The 21,134-nt window shown below is 61.8% G+C and overlaps 1 protein-coding gene across 4 annotated transcripts in view; it reads right to left on the minus strand.

Annotated features, from left to right (window-relative positions):
* The window catches only part of LOC125624290 (anoctamin-7-like), a 32,040-nt gene extending 15,066 nt beyond the window's left edge, over positions 1–16,974 (minus strand). For all 4 annotated transcript variants that reach the window (XM_075120998.1, XM_048824827.2, XM_075121000.1 and 1 more), the window contains exons 1-12: positions 15,243–16,974; positions 12,514–12,613; positions 10,208–10,356; positions 7,664–7,771; positions 7,258–7,394; positions 4,750–4,807; positions 3,969–4,079; positions 3,522–3,687; positions 2,753–2,843; positions 2,281–2,377; positions 1,647–1,790; positions 244–381 (exon numbers count right to left, since the gene is read on the minus strand). In XM_075120998.1, coding sequence (XP_074977099.1) covers positions 244–381; positions 1,647–1,790; positions 2,281–2,377; positions 2,753–2,843; positions 3,522–3,687; positions 3,969–4,079; positions 4,750–4,807; positions 7,258–7,394; positions 7,664–7,771; positions 10,208–10,356; positions 12,514–12,613; positions 15,243–15,374 — 1,431 coding nt within the window. In that variant the 5' untranslated portion in view covers positions 15,375–16,974. The remainder of the gene's footprint in view (positions 1–243; positions 382–1,646; positions 1,791–2,280; positions 2,378–2,752; positions 2,844–3,521; positions 3,688–3,968; positions 4,080–4,749; positions 4,808–7,257; positions 7,395–7,663; positions 7,772–10,207; positions 10,357–12,513; positions 12,614–15,242) is intronic.
* Positions 16,975–21,134: the final 4,160 nt, after the last annotated feature.

The raw sequence follows: 21,134 nt of genomic DNA on the forward strand, positions 1-21,134 counted from the left end.
GGGCCCGAGCTAAGAGGCAGCGGAGCGGTGTTCGGTGCCAGAAGCCTGTGCTCCTGCTAGCAGGAGAGGAGGAAAAAGGGCTGGAGACAGGAATCGCCGTCAGCACTCTCCTCGCCCTGCTCCGTGGCAGATGAGTTTGAGCCCCAGCCAGCCAGTTCAAAGAACAGGGCAGTGTCCCGCGCGGGCACGTCTCCACCTCACTGAGGCAGGGGATGTCAGCCCGGGCCCTGTCCTCCTCCTTACCATGATGACAATGGCCATGGAGCCCGTCAGGACACGGGAGAGACGGTCCCGCCTCGGGAAGTATGGCTCCTTCACCCCCGTGATAGGGTTCTGCTCCATCCATGGGGCCATGGCAGCGAACTCAGGCCTGGGCCGCTCCTGCAGGAGGGGAAACGGAGCCAGAGGGGGATTTAGCCCCCATTCACCTGGCATGACTGGTGTGGTTCCCCCTCCCAGGGCATCCCCGCTGGGGAGAGAACAGGCTCTGCTGGACTCTTCTGGACAACTGGGCATCCGCAGGCGTGCCCAGACCCTGCAATCTCCTTGCTGAGTTAAATGGGAGTTCCCAGCGTTACAACCGCTGGTGTTTGTGCCCTATTGTGGGAGGGCAAGTGACTTCTTTTCAGGGGAAATGGAGCTGATGCAAACTCTGGGAAGGTTCCGTGCTTCAGAGGACACTGTTAAAACAAGGGGCCAGACACGCTGAAGTAGCTTCCCTAGGAAATCTCTAGGAGGAGGCTCCTACTCCACAGATCTCCTTTCGGCGCATCACCCTGCGGGGGCCTTTTGTCCACTTAGGCCCTATTCAGGGGCTCTCCAGAGAGGCTAAAGGGGTGGCTCTCACACTCACGGGGGTGCTAGTTCTGAGCATAAGCGGCGCAGAAATTGGGAGCCCAGAAGAACCTCCTAGGGGGGTTGAAGAACTAACCACCAGCCACAGCCCTGGTTCGAGTGGGGCGATCTCTGCTCAGCTGTTTAGCACGTGTGCAGGTTCCTTTATTGTTTAATCGATTTTCCCTGTAATGCTTTTACCATACGAACCAAGGTACTTGCTGAGAAAGAGCTGGGTGGTGCCGTATAACTTCAAGCAATGCACCATTTGCAGCCTCTGGAGAGAAAGCAAAGTGCCAATGCTGGCCACCTGCCAGCCTGCTTTGCTGGGCAATAGCACTGTGTAAGCAGGGGGCTGCACAGCCTGGAAATACCCCAGGCAGCAGCGAGAGAGACACAGGTCTCCACCCAAGGGAGGGGACAACTGGGGAGCAGAAGGGTGGGGGCTCCTGGTGGGCTATTGAGGGGGATACAGGAACAGTGCCACCTGCCAACTCAGTGCCACTGCTGGGGGAGTCGGTGCATCACTGTGCTCGGCCGTGCTCCCATGTCTGGGACTGGTGCCAGTTAGTGGTTGGAGGCCTGAAGAGAGAGAGTCTCCTTAAACGTCACTGGTCTGTGCCTGAGCTTTGGGGCAGGAGGTCTCGTTCCCTGCAGGGGGAGGTGTGTATCCAGCCATAGCCCCCTCTGGCCTCAGGGAGGAGACAGAAGGATCCCCGATGCACACACTTGCACCCATCCTGGCCAGCAAGGTGGCCTGGCGGCAGACGGACAGAGCCAGCCGCGGTGGATGGATGGTCGTGGGAACCCACCTCCTCCTCTTGGAAGTCCATGCAGTCCCAGTGGTGAGCCAGCGTGGCGCTTTTCCTCTTCCAGTACTCCAGGAAGGTCACGGCCCAGAAGGACATGAAGACGCTGAAGAAAACCGTCCCGGGGTGATCAAACAGGTACCCGACCTGCAGGGGCACAGAACAGAGGGGCCACACGGCCTCTTCACCAGACGCAAAAGCCCTTTCCCCCTGCACATGCATTTACATCTTCACCGCCTCCATCTCACACCTCTAGCCTTGCTCCCTATAGCGCCTCCTGCTGGTGTGGGGGTAGCTGGATGCTCTCCTTGAGCCGGTGCCCCTATACCTTTCCCACCTTGAGTGGGACAGGCTGGCGCTAGTTCTGGGGGCCGACACTACTGTGCCATTTCCTATAGCGCCTCCTGCTGGGAGATGCTGGGACTGGAGCAGCCAGGGGCTCCCCTGCAGTCAGAGCTCCAGTCCCCTCCCCACAGCTCCGAGCAGTGCCAGCGAAGGGAGCTCCAACACATGGCTTTGTGGGCGTCTGTGCAGGGAAACCCCAAAGGTAGGGATTTCTCACTGCATCGAGCTGGGCCCCCTTGGGCAGCAGGGTCTGGGCCCTGTCTGCATTAACCCCCAAGCAGCCTTCCCTTACCTTAGCCATGGGGCAGATCTCCGAGATGTTCCAGGTCTCACACGTTTCGCAGAGCGGACACATGAGGAACTGGCCTCCGCTCTCACAGATCTCCTGCCTGGGGGCAGTGAGCACAGGGCTGGGTTAGCATCCATATCAAAGCACCTCGCTGTTTCGCCCCCACCCCCTTTCTTCTCACAGCAGTGACCCGATGGCTTTTGCTAGGCCTGGGAGCGGAGAGTGACGGGAGCTGCTGGAGTAGCCCCTATAGCCCCCCTCCCCCTCAACTGCCCTGCCCCACCGGCCCTGCGAGAAGGCAGCACGGGGCACACAGTGGCTGGAGGCAGCCTGTGAATTCCTGGGTCTGAGGGCTGGATGGCAGGGGGGGGCGGCTGTGGGAGGGGGGAAGGGTAGCATGGCAGCTGTCTTCCTCACACACACCACGTCCCATTCCCCCCCCCCCCCGCTCCCCACCCCAGCCCCACAGACTCACGCTGGCGTGTTGGTTCCCATGGCAAACAGGCCTGCGAGGAAGATCATGGTGCCCACGGCCGCAGCAGGGAGCAGCCAGGCTGTGTAGAAGCCTGCAGAGGGGACGGGCACGTGAGACCAGCCCCTGGAGGAGGGTGACACCGGGCACAGGAGACCCCCTCCCTCCCCTCTCCATCAAGGGTGGGGCACCAAGACTCCTGGGTTCTACCCCTGGGGCTGATGCTCTGTGTGGCTTGGGGCAAGTCCCTCCCTCGTCTGTGCCTCGGTTTCCCCAGCTGTAAAATGCGGACAACAATCCCGCCCCACCTGGCAGGCTGGAGGCAGGACTAAGGCACTCACAGAGCTCCCCATGGCACCTCGCTTGCCCTCTTCCACCCCACGCCTGCCCACGCCCCTGTGGAGCAGGAGCACGGGGCACCAGGGCAGCATCCACATGGCACTGCTGGCACTTAGCGGCAGCACCAAGGGAAAGAACCAGGAGAACTGCCCATGTGGTCCTGCCCCATGGCCCCTTCCGTATCAGTCAGGGTGCTGGGAGTCTGCCTCTGCTGGCCAGGACCCCGAGAGCCCTGGGCGGTGCCACCAGGCAGCACAGCCTGGGTGAGCCCGGCTGGGGGCAGAGAGAAGCCCCGGGGCTCTGTGTGTCCAGCAGGCTCCAGGAAGAATCCCCGTGATCCCCATCCCAGCCCCAAGCTGGCCCCTGGGATGCTCTAGGGGGTGGGGGCGGTGGGGCAGAGGCGGACAGAAGGGAGGAGGAGGTGGGCTCTCACCCAGCCAGGCGAAGTAGATGGCAATCTTCTCCCCGAAGTACTCGCGGATGTGATCCAGTGGCTGGTACCGGTACCAGCAACCCCACTGGGCCCAGAAGCGGTAGAGGACTTGGCGAGGGTTCAGGGCGTCATCGGGGACCTCAGACTCAGGCGTCTCGAAGGGGCCCTGGGTCAAGGCAACAGAGAGGGAGGTGGGTCGGCCACCTGCACAGCAAGGATGGGGCAGGGTCTCTGCTGTGCCCAGGACCCCCGCCTAGTGCCAGCTGAATGGCTGCAGTGACCAGCCAGGACCTGCGGAGCCAGCAGCTGCCCCCCGGACCCCCGATCCCAGCTCCAGAGGGACGGCTCCCTCCCAGGCCCCCCCATCCCAGCTCCAGAGGGACGGCTCCCTCCCAGGCCCCCCCATCCCAGATCCGGAGGGAAGGCAGCCCACCCGGCAGCCCCTACCTCGTGCAGTGGGAAGGCAGCAGCGTACACCCGTTCGTTCAGCAGCCGGTTGATCCCGATCTCGGCGCGTTTCCGCTTCCCGTAGATGGTGCGAGCCAGGATCTCATAGACCTGCCGACCCGAGGGGCGCGGCACCATCAGCAATGCCTGCCCTCGCCGGGGCTCACGCAGAGCAGGAACCCAGCAAGCCCCGGCTAGGCACAGCCTTGTGGAGCTCACACACCTGGGCCTTGGGACGCTAACGGGAGCCTTTGCATTGACCTTTCTGGCCCAGCCCCCAGGGCAGGAGCTGCCCGCGGCTCTGATGCCCCCACACTCCCCTTGGCCTGTGCTAGATGCAGGGCAGAGGGAGCCTTCCTGACCCTTCCCCAGGCAATCAGCCATGCCCTAGAGCCTGAGATTGGATTCGAACACACGTCGCTGGTTCTAGCATTTCCCACCAGCTGTGGGGCCCACAGAAGCTAAAGCACAGAGCTGGGCCTGAAGCCATGAAGGGGGAATCTGGGTGGGGGTTTCCACACAGAGCCGGTGGGCTGGATCTGAGGGGGAGTTAAATCAGCCCATTAGAGAGCGAGGGGATTTCGATCTGGCCTCCCACCACATGACGGGTCCGCAGAGCTGTCTCTAGTGCGATGGGCAAGAGGGTTAATTCTGGACCCAACCCTGAACCTTCAGCAGAGCCGCCCCTAGCAGAGCAGCCGCAGAGCTCAGGCTGCCTGGCATGGCTGGCGCAGAGGGGGGCAGGCCCCTGAGGTCCCCAGGCTCCCCCCACCCCACTTACGATGCGATGTCGCTGGGTGTTGCTGAAGTAGGAGTCCCGGGAGTCGCTGCCCAGGAACCTGGGGGGATAAACAACAAACAGCCTCGCTGCAGTGGGGCCAGGGGAAGAGAGAGCCAGGACGGTGCTGCCTGGCGGGCTTGGTCCCTGGGCCTGGGGTCCCCTAGGGTTGCCAGGTGTCCGGTTTTCGACGGGACCGTCCAGTTGAAAAGGGAACCTGGCAGCGTCCGGTCAGCACAGCTGACTGGGCGCTAAAAGTCCAGTTACCTGCAGTAACCGGCCTCTGCCACTGGGGGGTGGGAAGAGCAGCAGCTGCTGCTGGAGCCTGGGGGCGCAGCTCTGCCTAGCAGCTGCTGCTCTTCCCACCCCCCAGCCCCATGGCGAGAACTGGGTGGCTCCTGGACCAGGCTCCAAAGTAGGTCCCAGCGCCATCCAGGGTGTGGGGGGGTGTTACCTGTCTGCCCCCCACACCTCCCACTGTGCCCCGATTTCCCCAGCCCCTCACTCAGGGACCCCCTTCCCTTCTCCGCTGTGCCGCGATTTCCCCACCCCAGCCCCTTGCCCCGGGGGCTGACCCCTGCCGTGCCACGCTGTGCCCCGAATGGACAGACTCGGCCTCAGCTCCTCCCAGCCCGGTTCTGCTGGCACCAGCTGAGTCCCAGGGGAGGGGGAGTGAGCAACGGGGGCGGGGGGGAGAGCAAGCGACAGAGGGGGTAAGGGGAGCACACTACAGGTGGGGCCGGGGGGCCTCAAAGGAAGAGGTGGGGCAGAGGGCGGGGCCTCGGGGAAGGGGCAGAGCAGGGGTGTTCGGTTTTCAGGGATTAGAAAGTTAGCAACCCTACCGCTGCCTCCAGCCAAGCCTCAGGGGGACCCTGCGAGGTGTTGTTTTGCTCCAGCACCCTCGAGAGGGTCACGCAGGCAACACATGGTCTCCTCCGCCCAGGGATTTATTCCAGGCCCATCACCGGGGTATCTGAGCGCCTTCCAGAGTGCGGGACGTGCCATGAGTAGCAGGAAGTAGCAGGAAGGGTGGCCCAGTGGTCAGGGAAGCAGCCTGGACTTGGGAGGCCTGGGTTTGAATCCCTGCTCTGCCACAGACTCCCTGTGTGACCCTGGGCATGTCACTCAGTGTCTCTGGGCTCTCGGCCCAGCAGGGCCCAACCCTGGCCAGACTCCCGGGAAGGGGGGGAGGATAAACCCAGTCAAGACAGGGAACTGCTCAGATACTGTGGTGATGGGCCGGGGGCCAAGAACCTGTGAGTCACCCAGCCCCCAAAGGGATGGGAGGGTCCATTCCTGACCCTCCCAGGTATCCTGACACGCAGCAAGGGAAAGGGCCCGATCCAGCCCCGCTGCCTTGGTGGGAGCAGGCTGGGCATGAGCCTGCAAGACACAGCACCGAGCCAGCACGTGCTGCATGGCGGGAAGTGGCTGCTCTCAAGCACCCAGGCAGCTGCTGCCTCTGAAAGCCCTTCCAGTCACCTGCCTTCACCGTCTGCTGGCCTCTCTGGGAACATCCCACTGGCAGGGTGTGATGAAGTGGAACTGTTCTTAATGTTTCCTCTGAATAGTCTGGGGGTGCCTCAGTTTCCCCTATGTAGTTCTTAAGTATCTAGGTGGTGGAGTAATGGTGTATGATCATTGCAGAGCCCTAGAGGGCAGGTGTGTGCAGGGGTCTGGACACAGGGAATGGCCGACACCCTGTTTCCTGGCACGGAGGGGCAGAGGATGCTGAATGCTCCGAGGTCAGACCCAGGAAGGTGGAAGCTGTGTGAGCTGTGTGCCCTGCAGACAGGCTGCTCACAGGAAGGCGACTGCCCCAGAGTCCTGCCTGGCTTCATGGGGAGCAGTTCCAGAGCGTCGCCCGGGGACTCCGTGACACAGGGCCAGGCCCTCAGCAGGGGACTTCCCTGCACAAACAGCCCAGGAGGTGAGGGCTGGGAGTTACTTTCCTGGCAATGCTTCCACTCGCCCCCCTGCCTTGAAATTCAGACTAGGATCTGCCCCCGGTTGCTTGACTACAAACTCATCTGTGTCAAGGGCTGGAAAATCTCTTCCACTGAGATGGGCACCAGGGGCTCTGATCAATTGCTCTCACAGAGCCCGGCAAACCAGGTCCCACAACAGCCAGTGGCCAGTCAGGGCTCGGAGAAGGCCCGTGGGCTAGGGGTCGTGGCTCAGGAGCATTAGCAGAGCTGGGGGGGGGGGCAGCACAGGTGGGCATCAGGTGTGTTTGGCTGGCTCGGTACATAACTATACAAAGCCAAAGGGCTGGGATGTCAGGGGGGCTGCGGGTCGGGATTGAGGGGCACCAGCAGAGCTGGGCCAGGGAAGCTATCGATTTTATGAACATCACGTTCAGCCCCAAGCAGCTGCCTGGCGAGTTACCCACACGGCATCGCTGGACAGGAACTCGCGGGCACCAGGGGAGGGTTTCCCTCAGCCCCAGCCCACTGGGAGCGGCTGCCCCCTCCTCTCCCCTCCCCGGCCCGCTCGCCCGCCCAGACTCACTTGTCCAGCTTGGACCGTCGGAAGGCGCAGGTGTAATAGTCCACGGGCTGGTTGGGGACGTGCTGGTGCAGCAGGTTGGGGATGCACAGACTCCCCAGGACCCCGGCGGAGCTGTTCCAGTCCGGGCTGGGCTGGGCCTGTGGTCAGGATTGAGCGTCAGGGCTGGGGGCGGCCAGGGGAACCTCCCCGACAGACAGTCGCCTCCGGGCGGAGACGGGGCTCGTCCCCCCACTACTTCCTACCCCCAGGGGGGCCGAGCGGAGCTGGGGACGTGGGGGCTGGGATAGTAGGGGGCTACGGGTCGGGATTGAGGGGTGCCGGCAGAGTTGGGTAGGAGGCACCCTCCCCCAGCAAAGGGCAATGGGGGGCCGGTGGGAGAGACCCCGCCCCGCCGGGGCGCACGGACCTGCAGGGGGGCTCGCATGCACAGCTCCTCGGCATAGTACACCAGCACGTCCCACGGGGCGCTCAGCTTCAGGTAGTGGATGGTCTTCCGCTCGCTCCGCATCTCCTCCTGGGGGGGAAGCAGGAGGGGGCTGAACACGGAGCCCCCAGAGGGGCAGAGCTGCCATGTGCCAGCGTCCAGGGGCAGCTCCAGGCCAGGGCCTATAGGGCAGGGATGGGACACACAGCCCTGGGGTCAGGCAGAAGACAGCTGCCTTCTCCCCCACTGCCTTCACCTGGGGCCAGCAAGGCCTCGAGATCCCCCCAATGCACAGTCACCCCAATCAGCAGCAGCCAGGCCTGGCTGGAGCAGGGAGGAACGTGGGACGGGGCCAAGGCCTTGGGAAGGAGGGACATGGTGAGGGCCTGGGGGGCATGGGATGCAGCAGGGGCCTGGACCCTGTGGGGAGCTGGGGCTCGGAGGAGGGGACACTGCAGGGGGGTCAGGCCTGGAGCGGGGAGGGACACGCCAGGGGCCTTGGTTGCCAGGCATCCAGTTTTTGACCGAAACACCCGGTCAAAAAGGGACTCTGGGGGCTCCGGTCAGCGGGGCAGTGGGGGCTGGGGGCTAAGGCAGGCTCCCTGCCTGCCCAGAATTCACATGGCCGCCAGCTCCCTGTGGCTCCTAGGCGCGAGGGCAGCTCCGGGCGCTGCCCCCACCCCTAGTGCTGGCTCCGCAGCTCCCATTGGCCAGGAACTGCAACCAATGGAAGCTGGGGGGCAGCACCTGCGGGCACAAGGGCAGCACACGACACCTCCCTGGCCGCCCATGCGGCTCGGAGCCTCAGGGACTTGGCGGCCGCTTCCTGGGAGCTGCAGTGAGCCCCACCAGGACCCCACACCCTGAACCCCCTCCCACAGCCCGCAGTCCCCTCCCGCACTCAAACTCCCTCCTGGAGCCCGCACCCCGTCCACACCCTGCCCTAGCCCCTACTGCGCCCCAAACCCTTCATCCCCGGCCCCACCCCAGAGCCCGCACCCCCAGCCAGAGCCCTCACCCCCCTCCCACACTCCAACCCTCTGCCCCAGACAAGCTAAAGTGAATGAGCAATGGAAGAAGGGAGGATGGAGCGAGTGGGAGCGGGGCCTCGGAGAAGGGGAGGGGCATGGGGAGGCCTCGGAGAAGGGGCTGGGATGTTCGGTTTTGTGCGATTAGAAAGTTGGCAACCCTACGGGGGCTTGGGGCCCAGGGGGAGAGGGACCGGGGGGGGGTCGGGGGGGGGGGGTGGGACACAGCAGGGGTTCAGGGCCCAGGAGAGAGGAAGGATGCGGCGGTGACCGAGGGGGGAGGCACATGGCAGGGGCCAGGGGGCCAGGTGGTGGAGGGACATGGTGGGGACTGGAGCGGGGAGGCACATGGCAGGGGCCCTAGGCCCAGGGGGGAGGAGAGACATGGCAGGGGCCCGGGAGCAGGGATGCGGCGGGTACCTGGGTGGGAGGGTCACAGCAGGGGCCCAGAGGGGAGGAAGGAGGAACAAGTTGGGGACCCAGGGTGGGGCAGGCACACGGAAGGGGCCTGGGGCCCAGGGGTAGGAGGGACGCGACAGGGACCTGGGGAGAGGCACACGGCTGGGTCCCAGGGCCTAAGGGGGAGGAGGGATGCGGCGGGGACCGGAGTGGGGAGGCACACGGCAGGGGCCTGGGGCCCAGGGGGGAGAAAGGAGGAACGCGATTGGGACCCAAAGGGGGGTGAAGCACATGGCAGGGGCCCGGGGCCCAGGGGGAGGAGGGACGCGACAGGGACCTGGGAGAGGCACGTGGCAGGGGCCCGGGGCCCAGGGGGAGGAGGGACACGACAGGGACCTGGGAGAGGCACGTGGCAGAGGCCCGGGGCCCAGGGGGAGGAGGGACACGACAGGGACCTGGGAGAGGAACGTGGCAGGGGCCCGGGGCCCAGGGGGAGGAGGGACGCGACAGGGACCTGGGAGAGGCACGTGGCAGGGGCCCGGGGCCCAGGGGGAGGAGGGACGCGACAGGGACCTGGGAGAGGCACGTGGCAGGGGCCCGGGGCCCAGGGGGAGGAGGGACGCGACAGGGACCTGGGGGAGGCACGTGGCAGGGGCCCGGGGACCAGGGGGAGGAGGGACGCGACAGGGACCTGGGGGAAGGTACATGGCAGGGGCCCGGGGCCCAGGAGGAGGAGGAGGGACGCAACAGGGACCTGGGAGAGGAACGTGGCAGGGGCCCGGGGCCCAGGGGGAGAAGGGACGCGACAGGGACCTGGGGGAGGCACGTGGCAGGGGCCCGGGGCCCAGGGGGAGGAGGGACGCGACAGGGACCTGGGGGGAGGTACGTGGCAGGGGCCCGGAGCCCAGGGGGAGGAGGGACGCGACAGGGCCTGGGGGGAGGCACGTGGCAGGGGCCCGGGGCCCAGGGGGAGGAGGGACGTGACAGGGACCTGGGAGAGGCACGTGGCAGGGGCCCGGGGCCCAGGGGGAGGAGGGACGTGACAGGGACCTGGGAGAGACACGTGGCAGGGGCCCACGGGATAAGTCTCTCCTCTCACCTTCTCCATCAGCAGCCCGGCATTTCTCAGGTTGTTGAGGAACTTCCTCTTCCAGTGCTCGCGGTGCCCGTCTGTCCGGTCGTCTCTGGCCAGCTTCCCCCTCCTCTTCTTCGGGGGGCGCACCTTCTCCTCCCAGACCAGCACGAAGTCTGCGGAGGCAAAGGGGAGGGGGCTGCGGTCCAGCCCTGCAGCGGTCCAGGGGGTGGGAGCCTCCCGCAGGGCTGGACTCACGGTGATAATAAAGTACCAAGACCACGCACAGGATGGGGGGGGGGAGGGCAGCAGCCCTAGGGCCCCTAGGGTCGGGTGGGGGCCCACACATGCCACCACTGCCCCCTGCTGGAGGGAACATCAGCCTCCCTCTGGCACATGCAGCCCTCGTTCTCCACCAGCGGGGGCTCCTCACCGCTAGCCTTAGTGGAGATTCCCCTGGCACTGCAGCGGGCGTGGCCTCGGGCTCTGCGGCAGGACTGTCTAGCTGGCGAACAGGAAGCCCCTGCAGCCGCAGCCCACAGGTGTGAGCAGGGCACTGGGGAGGGAGGGAGCATAGAATCATAGAATCATAGAATATCAGGGTTGGAAGGGACCTCAGGAGGTCATCTAGTCCAACCCCCTGCTCAAAAGCAGGACCCATCCCCAATTAAATCATCCCAGCCAGGGCTTTGTCAAGCCTGACCTTAAAAACTTCTAAGGAAGGAGATTCCACCACCTCCCTAGGCAACGCATTCCAGTGTTTCACCACCCTCCTAGTGAAAAAGTTTTTCCTAATATCCAACCTAACCCTCCCCCCACTGCAACTTGAGACCATTACTCCTTGTCCTGTCCTCTTCCACCACTGAGAATAGTCTAGAACCATCCTCTCTGGAACCACCTCTCAGGTAGTTGAAAGCAGCCGTCAAATCCCCCCTCATTCTTCTCTTCCGCAGACTCAACAATCCCAGTTCGCTCAGCCTCTCCTCATAAGTCATGTGTTCCAGACCCATAATCATTTTTGTTGCCCTTCGCTGGACTCTCTCCAATTTATCCACATCCTTCTTGAAGTGTGGGGCCCAAAACTGGACACAGTACTCCAGATGAGGCCTCACCAATGTCAAATTGGTTTTTAAGGTCAGGCTTGACAAAGCCCTGGCTGGGATGATTTAACTGGGAATTGGTCCTGCTTTGAGCAGGGGGTTGGACTAGATGACCTTCTGGGGTCCCTTCCAACCCTGATATTCTATGATTCTATGAATAGAGGGGGATGATCACGTCCCTCGATCTGCTCGCTATGCCCCTACTTATACATCCCAAAATGCCATTGGCCTTCTTGGCAACAAGGGCACACTGCTGACTCATATCCAGCTTCTCGTCCACTGTCACCCCTAGGTCCTTTTCCGCAGAACTGCTGCCTAGCCATTCGGTCCCTAGTCTGTAGCTGTGCATTGGGTTCTTCCGTCCTAAGTGCAGGACCCTGCACTTATCCTTATTGAACCTCATCAGATTTCTTTTGACCCAATCCTCCAATTTGTCTAGGTCCCTCTGTATCCTATCCCTGCCCTCCAGCGTATCTACCACTCCTCCCAGTTTAGTATCATCCACAAATTTGCTGAGAGTGCAATCCACACCATCCTCCAGATCATTTATGAAGATATTGAACAAAAGCGGCCCCAGGACCGACCCCTGGGGCACTCCACTTGACACCGGCTGCCAACTAGACATGGAGCCATTGATCACTAATGTAGCCAAGCAAAGGGCTTTGGATCATTTCATTACTGCTCAGGACAATGTACGTTAGCCGGTAGAACCCTCTGCCACATGATGTTGCCAAGGGAAAGAGATGTGGGGAGCACACGTTCGCAGAGCAAGCAGGGTCATGGGGCTGGGACGCAAGAGATGGAGGGTCACTTCTTGGCTCTGCTGCTGACCCCCTGGGTGTCTTTAAAAAAGTCACTTGCTCTTTGTGCCTCTGCCTGGGGCAACGAGCATCTCTGTGCCCAGCCCCCAGAACAGCCCGGGAGGCCCATTGGCAGTTGGCACAAGGCAAAAGATCTCCGGGGCTGCTCTACGGCAGATTGCAGAGGGCAGTGACATAGGGTGGCGTAGAGACACCTGGGTCCCCCTCCTGGGCTGCGCTGGGCCCAGCTCACACAGCCAGAGAGGGCCCTGCGCGGGCACGTGTCCCTCTCTGGGCTCCTCTGGCTGGAGCCCGCTGGGCTCTTCGGAGAGCCTGGGCTGGCAGCCACCCACTCCCAGCTGGTTCCCCCGTGGCACGAGCACTGCTCCCAGACAGGGGGCCTGGGGGGCTGCCAGGGCAAAGGGGCGCTCACCAATCTGGGTTTGCCCATCTCGGAAGTAGTTGCCCCTGACGTTGGGGCTGTAGCCTTCGTCAGCGTACACGTAGATGGGATCGTCCTTGTCCTCTTCCTCCTGTGGCCAGGAAACAAGAGGGGCAGGGGAGGCATGTTGGGGACAGAGGAGGTGCGTTGGGGGCAGGGGAGGCATGTTGGGGGCAGGGGAGGTGTGATGGGATCAGAGAGAAACCGTGCAGCTCCCGCGCCCTGGGCCAGCCTCGTCCCCACGCCCAAGGTCGGATTCGTTGTTTCTGTGGGGGGGAGCAGGGAAATGTTTCCGTGCTCAAGAAACCTAGAGGAGGAACCTAGAGCCAGATGGGCTGCTTCACCCCACAGCCCTGCCGGTGCCCCTCAGTCCTGACCTGCAGCCCCCGGCTATCCCAGCCCTCAGCTCACCCCCCACCAGCTCTGCCGGTGCCCCTCATGCCCAACCCGCAGCCCCTTGCCAGACCAGCCCTGGGCTCACCCCCTCACACACACACACACACAACCCTGCCGGTGCCCCTCAGTCCTGACCTGCAGCCCCCGGCTATCCCAGCCCCAGGCTCCCCCCCCCATGGTTCTGCAGATGCGCTACAGAACGCCAGCTATCCCGAAGGCCAAACCTTCACCTCGCTTACCGCCCTGGGTCTGTGCGGAGGCCCCCACCCCCCGGACACCGTCTCTGTTAGCTCAAGGAGAAGTCAGCACACGGAAGAGCGAGAAACCAGGCTCTACTGGGGATTCTCACACCGGGTCGGGCTCAAATCGCGCAGCCCCTGAACTGCAATGACCCGCCCCCCCCCCAGTCTGCGTTCAGCATCCTCTGCTCTCTCCTCCTCTAACTCCCACTCCTCACCTTTAAGCCAGGGCAGGGGCTGAAATGCCCCCCAGTAAGAGACCGAGGGAGCTTTGCAGAGGCCTAGCCGAGAGCAGTGGTGGTTCTCTGCCGGCTAACCATTGTGGGCTGCAGCCGCACGAGACCTATACTCCCTGTGTGGCCCTGAGCATGGGACACGGGCTGCAGCATGCTGACTGGGCTGCAAGCGGCCCGCGGGCTGAAAGCCGCTGGCCTAGGGAGAGGGCCCCGAGCTAGCTGGGACTATAAACCCACCTGAACCAGGGCAGGGGCTGGGCTGGGACTCTGGAATGACTGAGGGGAAGGGGAGGGTTGGATTACGGGACGGGGGGGGGCGGGGGGGGCTGGGCAGCTATGGCTCCCCTCCCCCAAACTCCTGCAGGGATTCTATCACAAAGGCAGTTCCCAGAGATCGCGGACATGGGAAGAGCTGCAGTTTGTGAAATTGACAAACTCCCCCCACCCCACCCCCCAGGACTCAGCACCACCAAGGGCATCGCCCCTGGAAAGAGGGGCTTGCTGGGGGGGGGAGGGAACACGAGGGTTGGAATAGAAACCGCTGGGAAAGCAGCCTTTCCAGCTGTGGCAAAGCAGAGAGGATGGGGCCGATGCCAGGGTGGCAGATGCCCCTGGGGAAGCCCGTCTGGTTGCCTCGGGGCTGCCACCCACAGCTGGCTCAGCTGCTGCACTGCAGTGTGGGGGAGGCAGGCGGCGTGGGAGTACTGGCCGGTCTAGGGTGGACCACGGGCGGGGGCGTTTGCTGCCCTCCAGATGGGTGCTGCGTGGTGCGAGCTGTTTCTGTTGGAGCTCCCAGTCTTTAGCTGGAGCAGAGGCTCCTTGGGGCCAGGGGTGCCCTGAGCCAGGGAGGACAGAGGGATCCCTGCTCCAGCCCCACACATGCCTGTCTGTCTGTCCATCCGCTATGAAAAGAGTAGAATCTGCAAACTGAACGTGCACTGGGGAGCTCACCGCTCCCAGCTCAGACCCCGGGCCTACAGAGGCCTTTGGGGACGAGGGGGGAACTGGCAACGCCCCCCACAGCCTGCGCTGGGGGCACTCGTGGGAATCGGAGCTGCTGGCTCCCCAGCAGTGATCTAGGGGGTCTCTTGTCTATTGCCTGCATGCATGGCTCAGGGTGAACCACCAGCCCTAGTGACTGCAAGGCAGCAATTCTGCAAGGGCCACAAGCGAAACGAGTTTGTCGGTCTCAGCTTAGTCTTTCGTTGGCATTGGTCTCCGGCCCCAAAATGATACACGGTTTGGCCAGTGGCGCCGGGCCCTGGGAGAGCTGCGGGTGGGTGGGGCAGGGCTGCAGACTGGGACTGCGGGGTGACGGCAGAGCGGTGGGTTGGGGGCACAGCGCCGGAGTAGCTGGGGATTTTCACAAAACCAATCCACCCGGTTTTCCACACACCTGTCCGTGTTCCGCCAGGGGGCGTGGGGGCTGGGCTGCGTGCACGTTGGACACTATGGAAACCGCAGGGTGTTTTTCTCACCAGTGCAGGCAAGATTTATGAAAACAAGGATGAAACCAACTGCACCCCCCAACCCCCTGCCATGGAACACCTGAGAATACCCCCCCACACACACACACACTATCACAACAGCCCCCTAGCCAGGTAGCACCGGCAAACACCCACAATCACCACCGCCAGCCGTGCCGCCACGACAAGGCTGGGGTTGCTGAGCTCCAGGAACGCCTGGGCCCGATTCTGTTCTCCCTCCCTTGCAGTCTGCAGTGTTGCACTGGGCCTCAGGAAGAGCAGACCCCGGACCCCTCTCTGTGCAGCAGCCCTGCCGGCCCGGAGCAGCCGGCCACCTGAAGGGCTCTGTCAGCCGCTCTCCCCGCGTGCCCCCTCGTACTCACGAAGCCGCCGTAGGGCACCCCGTTGTAGATGGTGCCGGAGGAGTCGCTGGACAGGCGGGAGCGGCTTTTGTCCAGGGCGATGAGCAGGCTGGCATCCTGAGCGCCTGCCTCCGACCTCTTCTTCCGGATCATGGCGCTGGGTCTGCGATGCCAACTTCAGGACCTTGCTGCCATGGCCCCCCGGGGGACCAGAGCGAGAGTACCCAGGAGCAATTGCTCCCCCAAAAGGGGAGCCGTTGGGGGCCTGGGCTCCAGCCCCAGGGCTGCACTGAGCACCATGTGGGGGCGTGCGGTCTGTACTCCAGGAGCCCCCGTTCAAAGCATCCCTGCACCTGGAGGTGGGTGAGAGGTGATGGCAGAGGGAGAAGGAAGCATCGTAATTCCTAGTGAACCAGCAGCTGCGATGGGACCCCCCTTCCTGCCCTCTGTGCACGCCCCCGCGACGGAGCTGCCAGGGGAACGGGGTCCAGCAGCAGCAGCAGCTGCCTGGCAGTGGCTGGTAATTATGGAGCTCCGATCAGTGCAGGATGTAGGCGCTGCTGGAGGAGGAGACTGGAGTCCTGGGGGGTGTGTGCGGGAAGGGGGTAGATGGATGCAGCCTTTCCATGCCAGGCAGACAGCCGCAGATGCAGACCTGCTCCGGGGTGGGGCTGAGGTGTCTCTGGGCCCCACATAGCACAAGGGGTCAACAGCAGTGAATTGCACAGCAGGGCGGAACGGGCTGATGCAAGATAGAGTCACACAGCCAAAGGATTAAGGGCTTGTCCCCCTTCTACGTGTAGGAGGCAGCATCACCTAGTGGTTACAGCCACGCTCAGCTAACTGGTGCCAAAACAGCACCAGTTTGGAACAGCGTCCCCCCCAGCCCACACAGGATCCCAAAACGCTGCACACACTCGATGAATTAAGCTGCACAACCCCTCTCCTGCTTCACAGATGGGGAAACTGAGGCACAGAGCGGGCACCCACATTCATGGCAGGAATTGAACTCTGACCTTCTGATTCCCAGGCCAGCGCTCTAACTGCACATCTACCTGTCTCCCGCTCTAGCTAGGGGCTGGTTACTAGCCTAAAGAGCCACTAAGCTACAAGCTCAGGGGAAGCCAACAATAAGATCCCCCCTCCCCCGCAGAAAGGGAATGAATTTTAAAAGCCCAGTTCACTTTGCTGCGTTTCTGCCGTTTCTTTACGGTTTTGGCCATTTTGTGCAAGGAAAAGAGACATATCGGTTTCGGTTTTGGCCATAGCCACGTCAATTGCGCTTCCAGGCTCTCCTGCAGCAGGTCAGAGCTGCAGTCTGTGAGCTGGTGTTTTAGAAAACAGCCTTGACTGGAATCCCGACCCATGTGCATCGGGTCTCAGCATCCGTAATCCTCTGGCCCTTACAAAGCTTGGGCCCAGCCCGGTCTGATGGCAGCTTCCTCTGGGCTGCCTGAAATGGGGCTCTCTGCAGAGGATGCTATTAGAGGAATGACGTCAGTTACAGTTCTTGCAAGCATCTCTCTCAGTCTCTCGGCCTCTCAAGTTTGCGCAAAGTCCTGGTCCCCAGTGGAAAGAGACATTAAATATTAAAGATGCCTCCATGAAAAACGGAGAGAGAGAAGCCACTGAAAACAAGAGCCGAAGCAGCCACTTTAGACCCAGGGAGGGAGGAGCAGAGGAATTTTAGCCTCCCAATGGCGGATGAATTAATCTATTCCCCTTCCCGCCCTCCCTCTGCGCTCTTGCTCCCTTGTGCTGCACCTTGAGGAGAAGACACTTGTTGCCTGTCGTTTCCCATGAACCAGGGTTCTCTGCTGGGCCCTGGCACCATGCACGCGGCTTTGCACCCAGCCCGGGCTCTGCTTGACAGCAAATGACCTGATGTCCCCACGTGATGGGGAGGCAACGGAAGGCTCTGGTGTGGTGCACGTCTGGGAGACGCAGATATCTGGAGCGACCCGCTGGCTGCGAGCGGCCCATGCGATGATCTCAGTTTGATAGCCAGGCTGAGCTGGCTTTGGGCCCAACTGAAGAGTGAGCTGGCTGAGCTCAGGCCACACCCTGCAGTGTCTGTATAAAAGGCACCTCCCTGTGTTCTGGCTTGGCCCCAGGAGCAGGTCACGATTGAGGGGCACTGGCAGAGCTGTGCATGGGGATCCCAGCTTGGACCAGCTGCTGGAGCTATGGGTTATGATCCAGGTGCATTGGCACAGCTGGGAGGAGTCCAGGACTGGAATAGCAGGGGGGCTGCAGATCGGCAGAGCTGTGGGGGTGGGAGTCAGGACTGGCCCAGCAGTGGGGGCGGGCTGCAGGTTGGGTGCATTGACAGTCTGTGCTCCGTCATCCAAAGGCGATGGGCGAGTCTCTGATTTTGATCGCTGTGACTGTCTGGGAGGAGGTGACAGCCAGAGCAAAAAGGTTCCATTAAAAGCAAAGCCACACCCCTGCCATGGCAGCTCCGAGCCAGCTGCTCCTCTGCACGTCGCGTCTCCAGGGCTGTGGGCCTCTGTGGGATCGCACACAGCGGGCTAACTGGCCACGGTGGGAACACGTCCTGCATCTCTCTGCAGGTGGCTCCAGCCACTTGCTGTCCAACACCCAGCAGATCTGTCACCCACATTCATTGCTGCTGCTTCCCTAGGGGCAGAGCCCCTTGGATAGGGGACCAGTGAACCACCTACCCCACGAGCTGCCACCTCCTGCTACTCTGCTCTCCGCCAGCAAGTGCCACTGATGCCACGCAGCAAGCAAAGCACCTATGATACACGCCCAGATCCTTCCCCTAGGAATGATCCCTGGGATGCCCCAGCAGCTGGGAAGGGTCAGCAGGAGTGGTGGGCAGGCCACGCTGGCAGGCAGGTGCCAGCACATGAGCAGGATCCAAGTTCAGCTCTGGAGCGTCCCAGCCTGGAAGAGGCCACCAAGGCTGGAGGAAAGGCTCCTGGGCTGGAGGGAGGGTGGAGGGGCACTTTGTATTGCCAGACCAGCTTCCCCTCTAATTGAGGCTGGGGGCAGAGGAAGCATGGCTGCAAGGACAAGTGCTGCAGAGCCAGGCTTGACTAGGGAGGGACAGAGTAATGGGGAGGGATGTAGGGGGTCCCAGATCCCCCCTCCCCATCATGGCAGATCTGGAGCGTGGGTTCAGTTCAGATCCTGCTGCCCATGGATCAGCCCTTCCATTGCTCAGAGAAAGCCCTTCACACACATGATCAGAAAGAGCTGCCTGCCCCCCATGGGAAACACAGAACATCAGTCCCCGTTTACAGATGGGGAAACTGAGGCACGGAGAGGGGATATGGCTTGCCCACATTCAGACAGCAAGTCAGCAGCAGAGCTGGGAACAGAACTAGGAGCCCCTAGCTCCCTGTCTCACTACAAAGCCAGCCCTGCCCCACATGACTCGTCCAAATCTCTCCAGTGTGCTCCGTGGGCTGGAAATCCTGCTCCAAGAGTCTCTCTTGAGGAATGGGGGCCCAGGGTGCTGCTATGACCAGCGCTGGCCACAAACTGGCAGGACAGAGGCGCCTGAGAAAACAGGAGTCTGGGGATGGAGGCTGTTGCCGCTTTTGCATTGAGCAGGTAGTGAACATCCAGGGCCTTGCTGTTTCCGTTAGCAGAAGAAATGGATGATACGGGCCAGGTATTGCTTTGGTGAAATCCTGTTTATTTACACAGAACGTCCAGCCGGTCCTTCTCCCTTGGACACAGGCAGGACATTTGCTCAGAAAGCCCCAAGTCTGCCCCCTCAATCAGTTCTGTGCTCAAGGAGCACTGTCTCTCTGCTCCCTCTCCAGGCCACACTCAGGACTGCTTCTCTTACTGTCTGCCAGATTTCTCACCTTACTCATGCACACAGCTTGCCAAGCAATGCCCCAGCAACTGTGTTCACACCAGGCCCAGGGAAGCCCCTCAGACCCCATGGCTTAACCCTGCTCAGGCTTTGCCATGCAGTCCAGTGTCTTGGGCAGTAGCCTCCTATTACTTCTAACTATCACTCCGTAACAGGGCATTTAATTGCTCCTCCTATTTTGCCTGAGAGAAGGGGTTATTTAGTGCACACAACGGCTTTAACCAGGCCTGTGATAGTCTTTGGATCAAAGACCTGCTTATGGTGGCCACTTACACCCCCCAGTATTTGAGCGTTCCCAACCTTTAGAGAGGTTGGCTTGAGCTTGGCTCCAACTCTCAGCAAAGACTCCGGGGTGGAGGGATCTTCCTTGTCTGCATCTCATCATGGTCCCAGAAAACCAGGACACAATGAAGGTCTTGGCCTCCATCCTCAGCTCTCCACACTGGGACAGGCCCCAGCCCGTCTCTGGTACAGGACAACGTAGATCTCCAGGCCAGTGGAGACATGCAAAGAAAGATGCTCATGTTTCTCTCACAGGAAGAGGCCCCGGGTCTGCACTGATTCTCTCCTGCCAGCTGCTGTGGGGAATGGAGGGTGTGGCGGAGATAGTGGCGGGATGGGGGCATTACTGCCAGTGCAGTTTCCATACAGTGCATCTGTCTCTGGATCCTAGTGCAGTGCTGCACGCCAAGGGGCTGTGGCTGCGACCCCAGAGTAGAAGTGGGGCTGAGGGGCAGACACCAGAGCAAAACCTCCCCAGCAAGGTCATTCTGGGGCTTTCCTCTCCCCTCAAACTGGCCTGTCCGACCTGCCTCCCCAACCCTCTGTTCTGCATCATCCCCCCTAGGTGGAGCTCCCCCTTCCCCCAACAGCCAAGCTGAAGGAACAAGAGGGGGAATCAAACCCCCTAGTCCAAGGAGAGGGAAGATGGCCTAGTGGTTAGTGCTCAATTCCCTGTGAGACGTAATCTCTCTGGGCCCATCTGTACAATAAGGACCTTTCTGTAGGTCCTTAGCAGCCCCTCAGCACCAGAGCATCCGCTCCCACACAACCTTAACTGGATCTCAAACACACACACACCCATACGGCAGGGCAGGGCTGTTATCCCCACTGTACAGATGGGGAGCTGAGGCCCAGGGAAGCTAAGGGCAGAACACCAAAGGGATTCCAAAGGGAGTTAGGCACCTAAATGCCTTTGAGGGGCAGGGCAGAAGTAACTTGCCCAAAGTCCTACAGAACAGGGAATTGAACCCTTGGCCACATCACTTCACTGCTCCATGCCTCAGTTTCCCCTCCCACTCTTTGTCTGTCTTGTCTATTTAAACTGTAAGCTCCTTGGGGCACGGACTGTCTCGCCATGTGTCCGTGAAGCACCCAGCACACAGGAGACCTGATTTCAATGGGGCCCTCTAGGGGATATTAGAATAAAAATCCCAGGGAGCCATGCAGTAGATTCAGTAGATCTAAGCGAAGTGGCTTTCCCCCTCACTCCCTATAGACGAGACCATCTAGACATGACTCCGATGGGTTTGTTGTCAATCTCACTTCACTTCCTAAAATCTTCTTTGCTGAATAAGGCACCCCAGGAAGTGCACCCTGGCTGTTGGAACCCTCTGCTGGTAGCTAGGAAGCCTGCACCCAGAAGAGGGACGTGATCAGAGGGGCGAGGTGTGGGCAGGCGCACCCGAGACACCGCCATAGGTGCTGGAACTAGGGGAGCTGCCGCACCCCCTGGCTTGAAGTGGTCTCCATCCTAGGCAGGGTTTACAGTTTGGTTCAGTGGCTCTCAGCTCCCCACTATACACATGGTTCCAGTGCCCCTGGGCACCGCCGTTGGCCAGGAGCTGAAATGAGCCGTGCATGTTACCTGGCACGAGCCAGCCGCGGATCTGCGAGTTTGGGCGACAGTCAGCATAACGTGATCCCCAACACGTTCGGTGAAAGCCGCCCCTGCTTCTCGGGCCATCTGGTGTCTGTCTGTATATGGAGCAATCCTGGAAGGGAACTCTGGGTCCGACTCAAGTGATCATTTACACCCAATTCCACACCACGCTCATTCC

Source organism: Caretta caretta, chromosome 18 (assembly GCF_965140235.1).
Source record: "Caretta caretta isolate rCarCar2 chromosome 18, rCarCar1.hap1, whole genome shotgun sequence".
Lineage (NCBI taxonomy): Eukaryota > Metazoa > Chordata > Testudines > Cheloniidae > Caretta > Caretta caretta.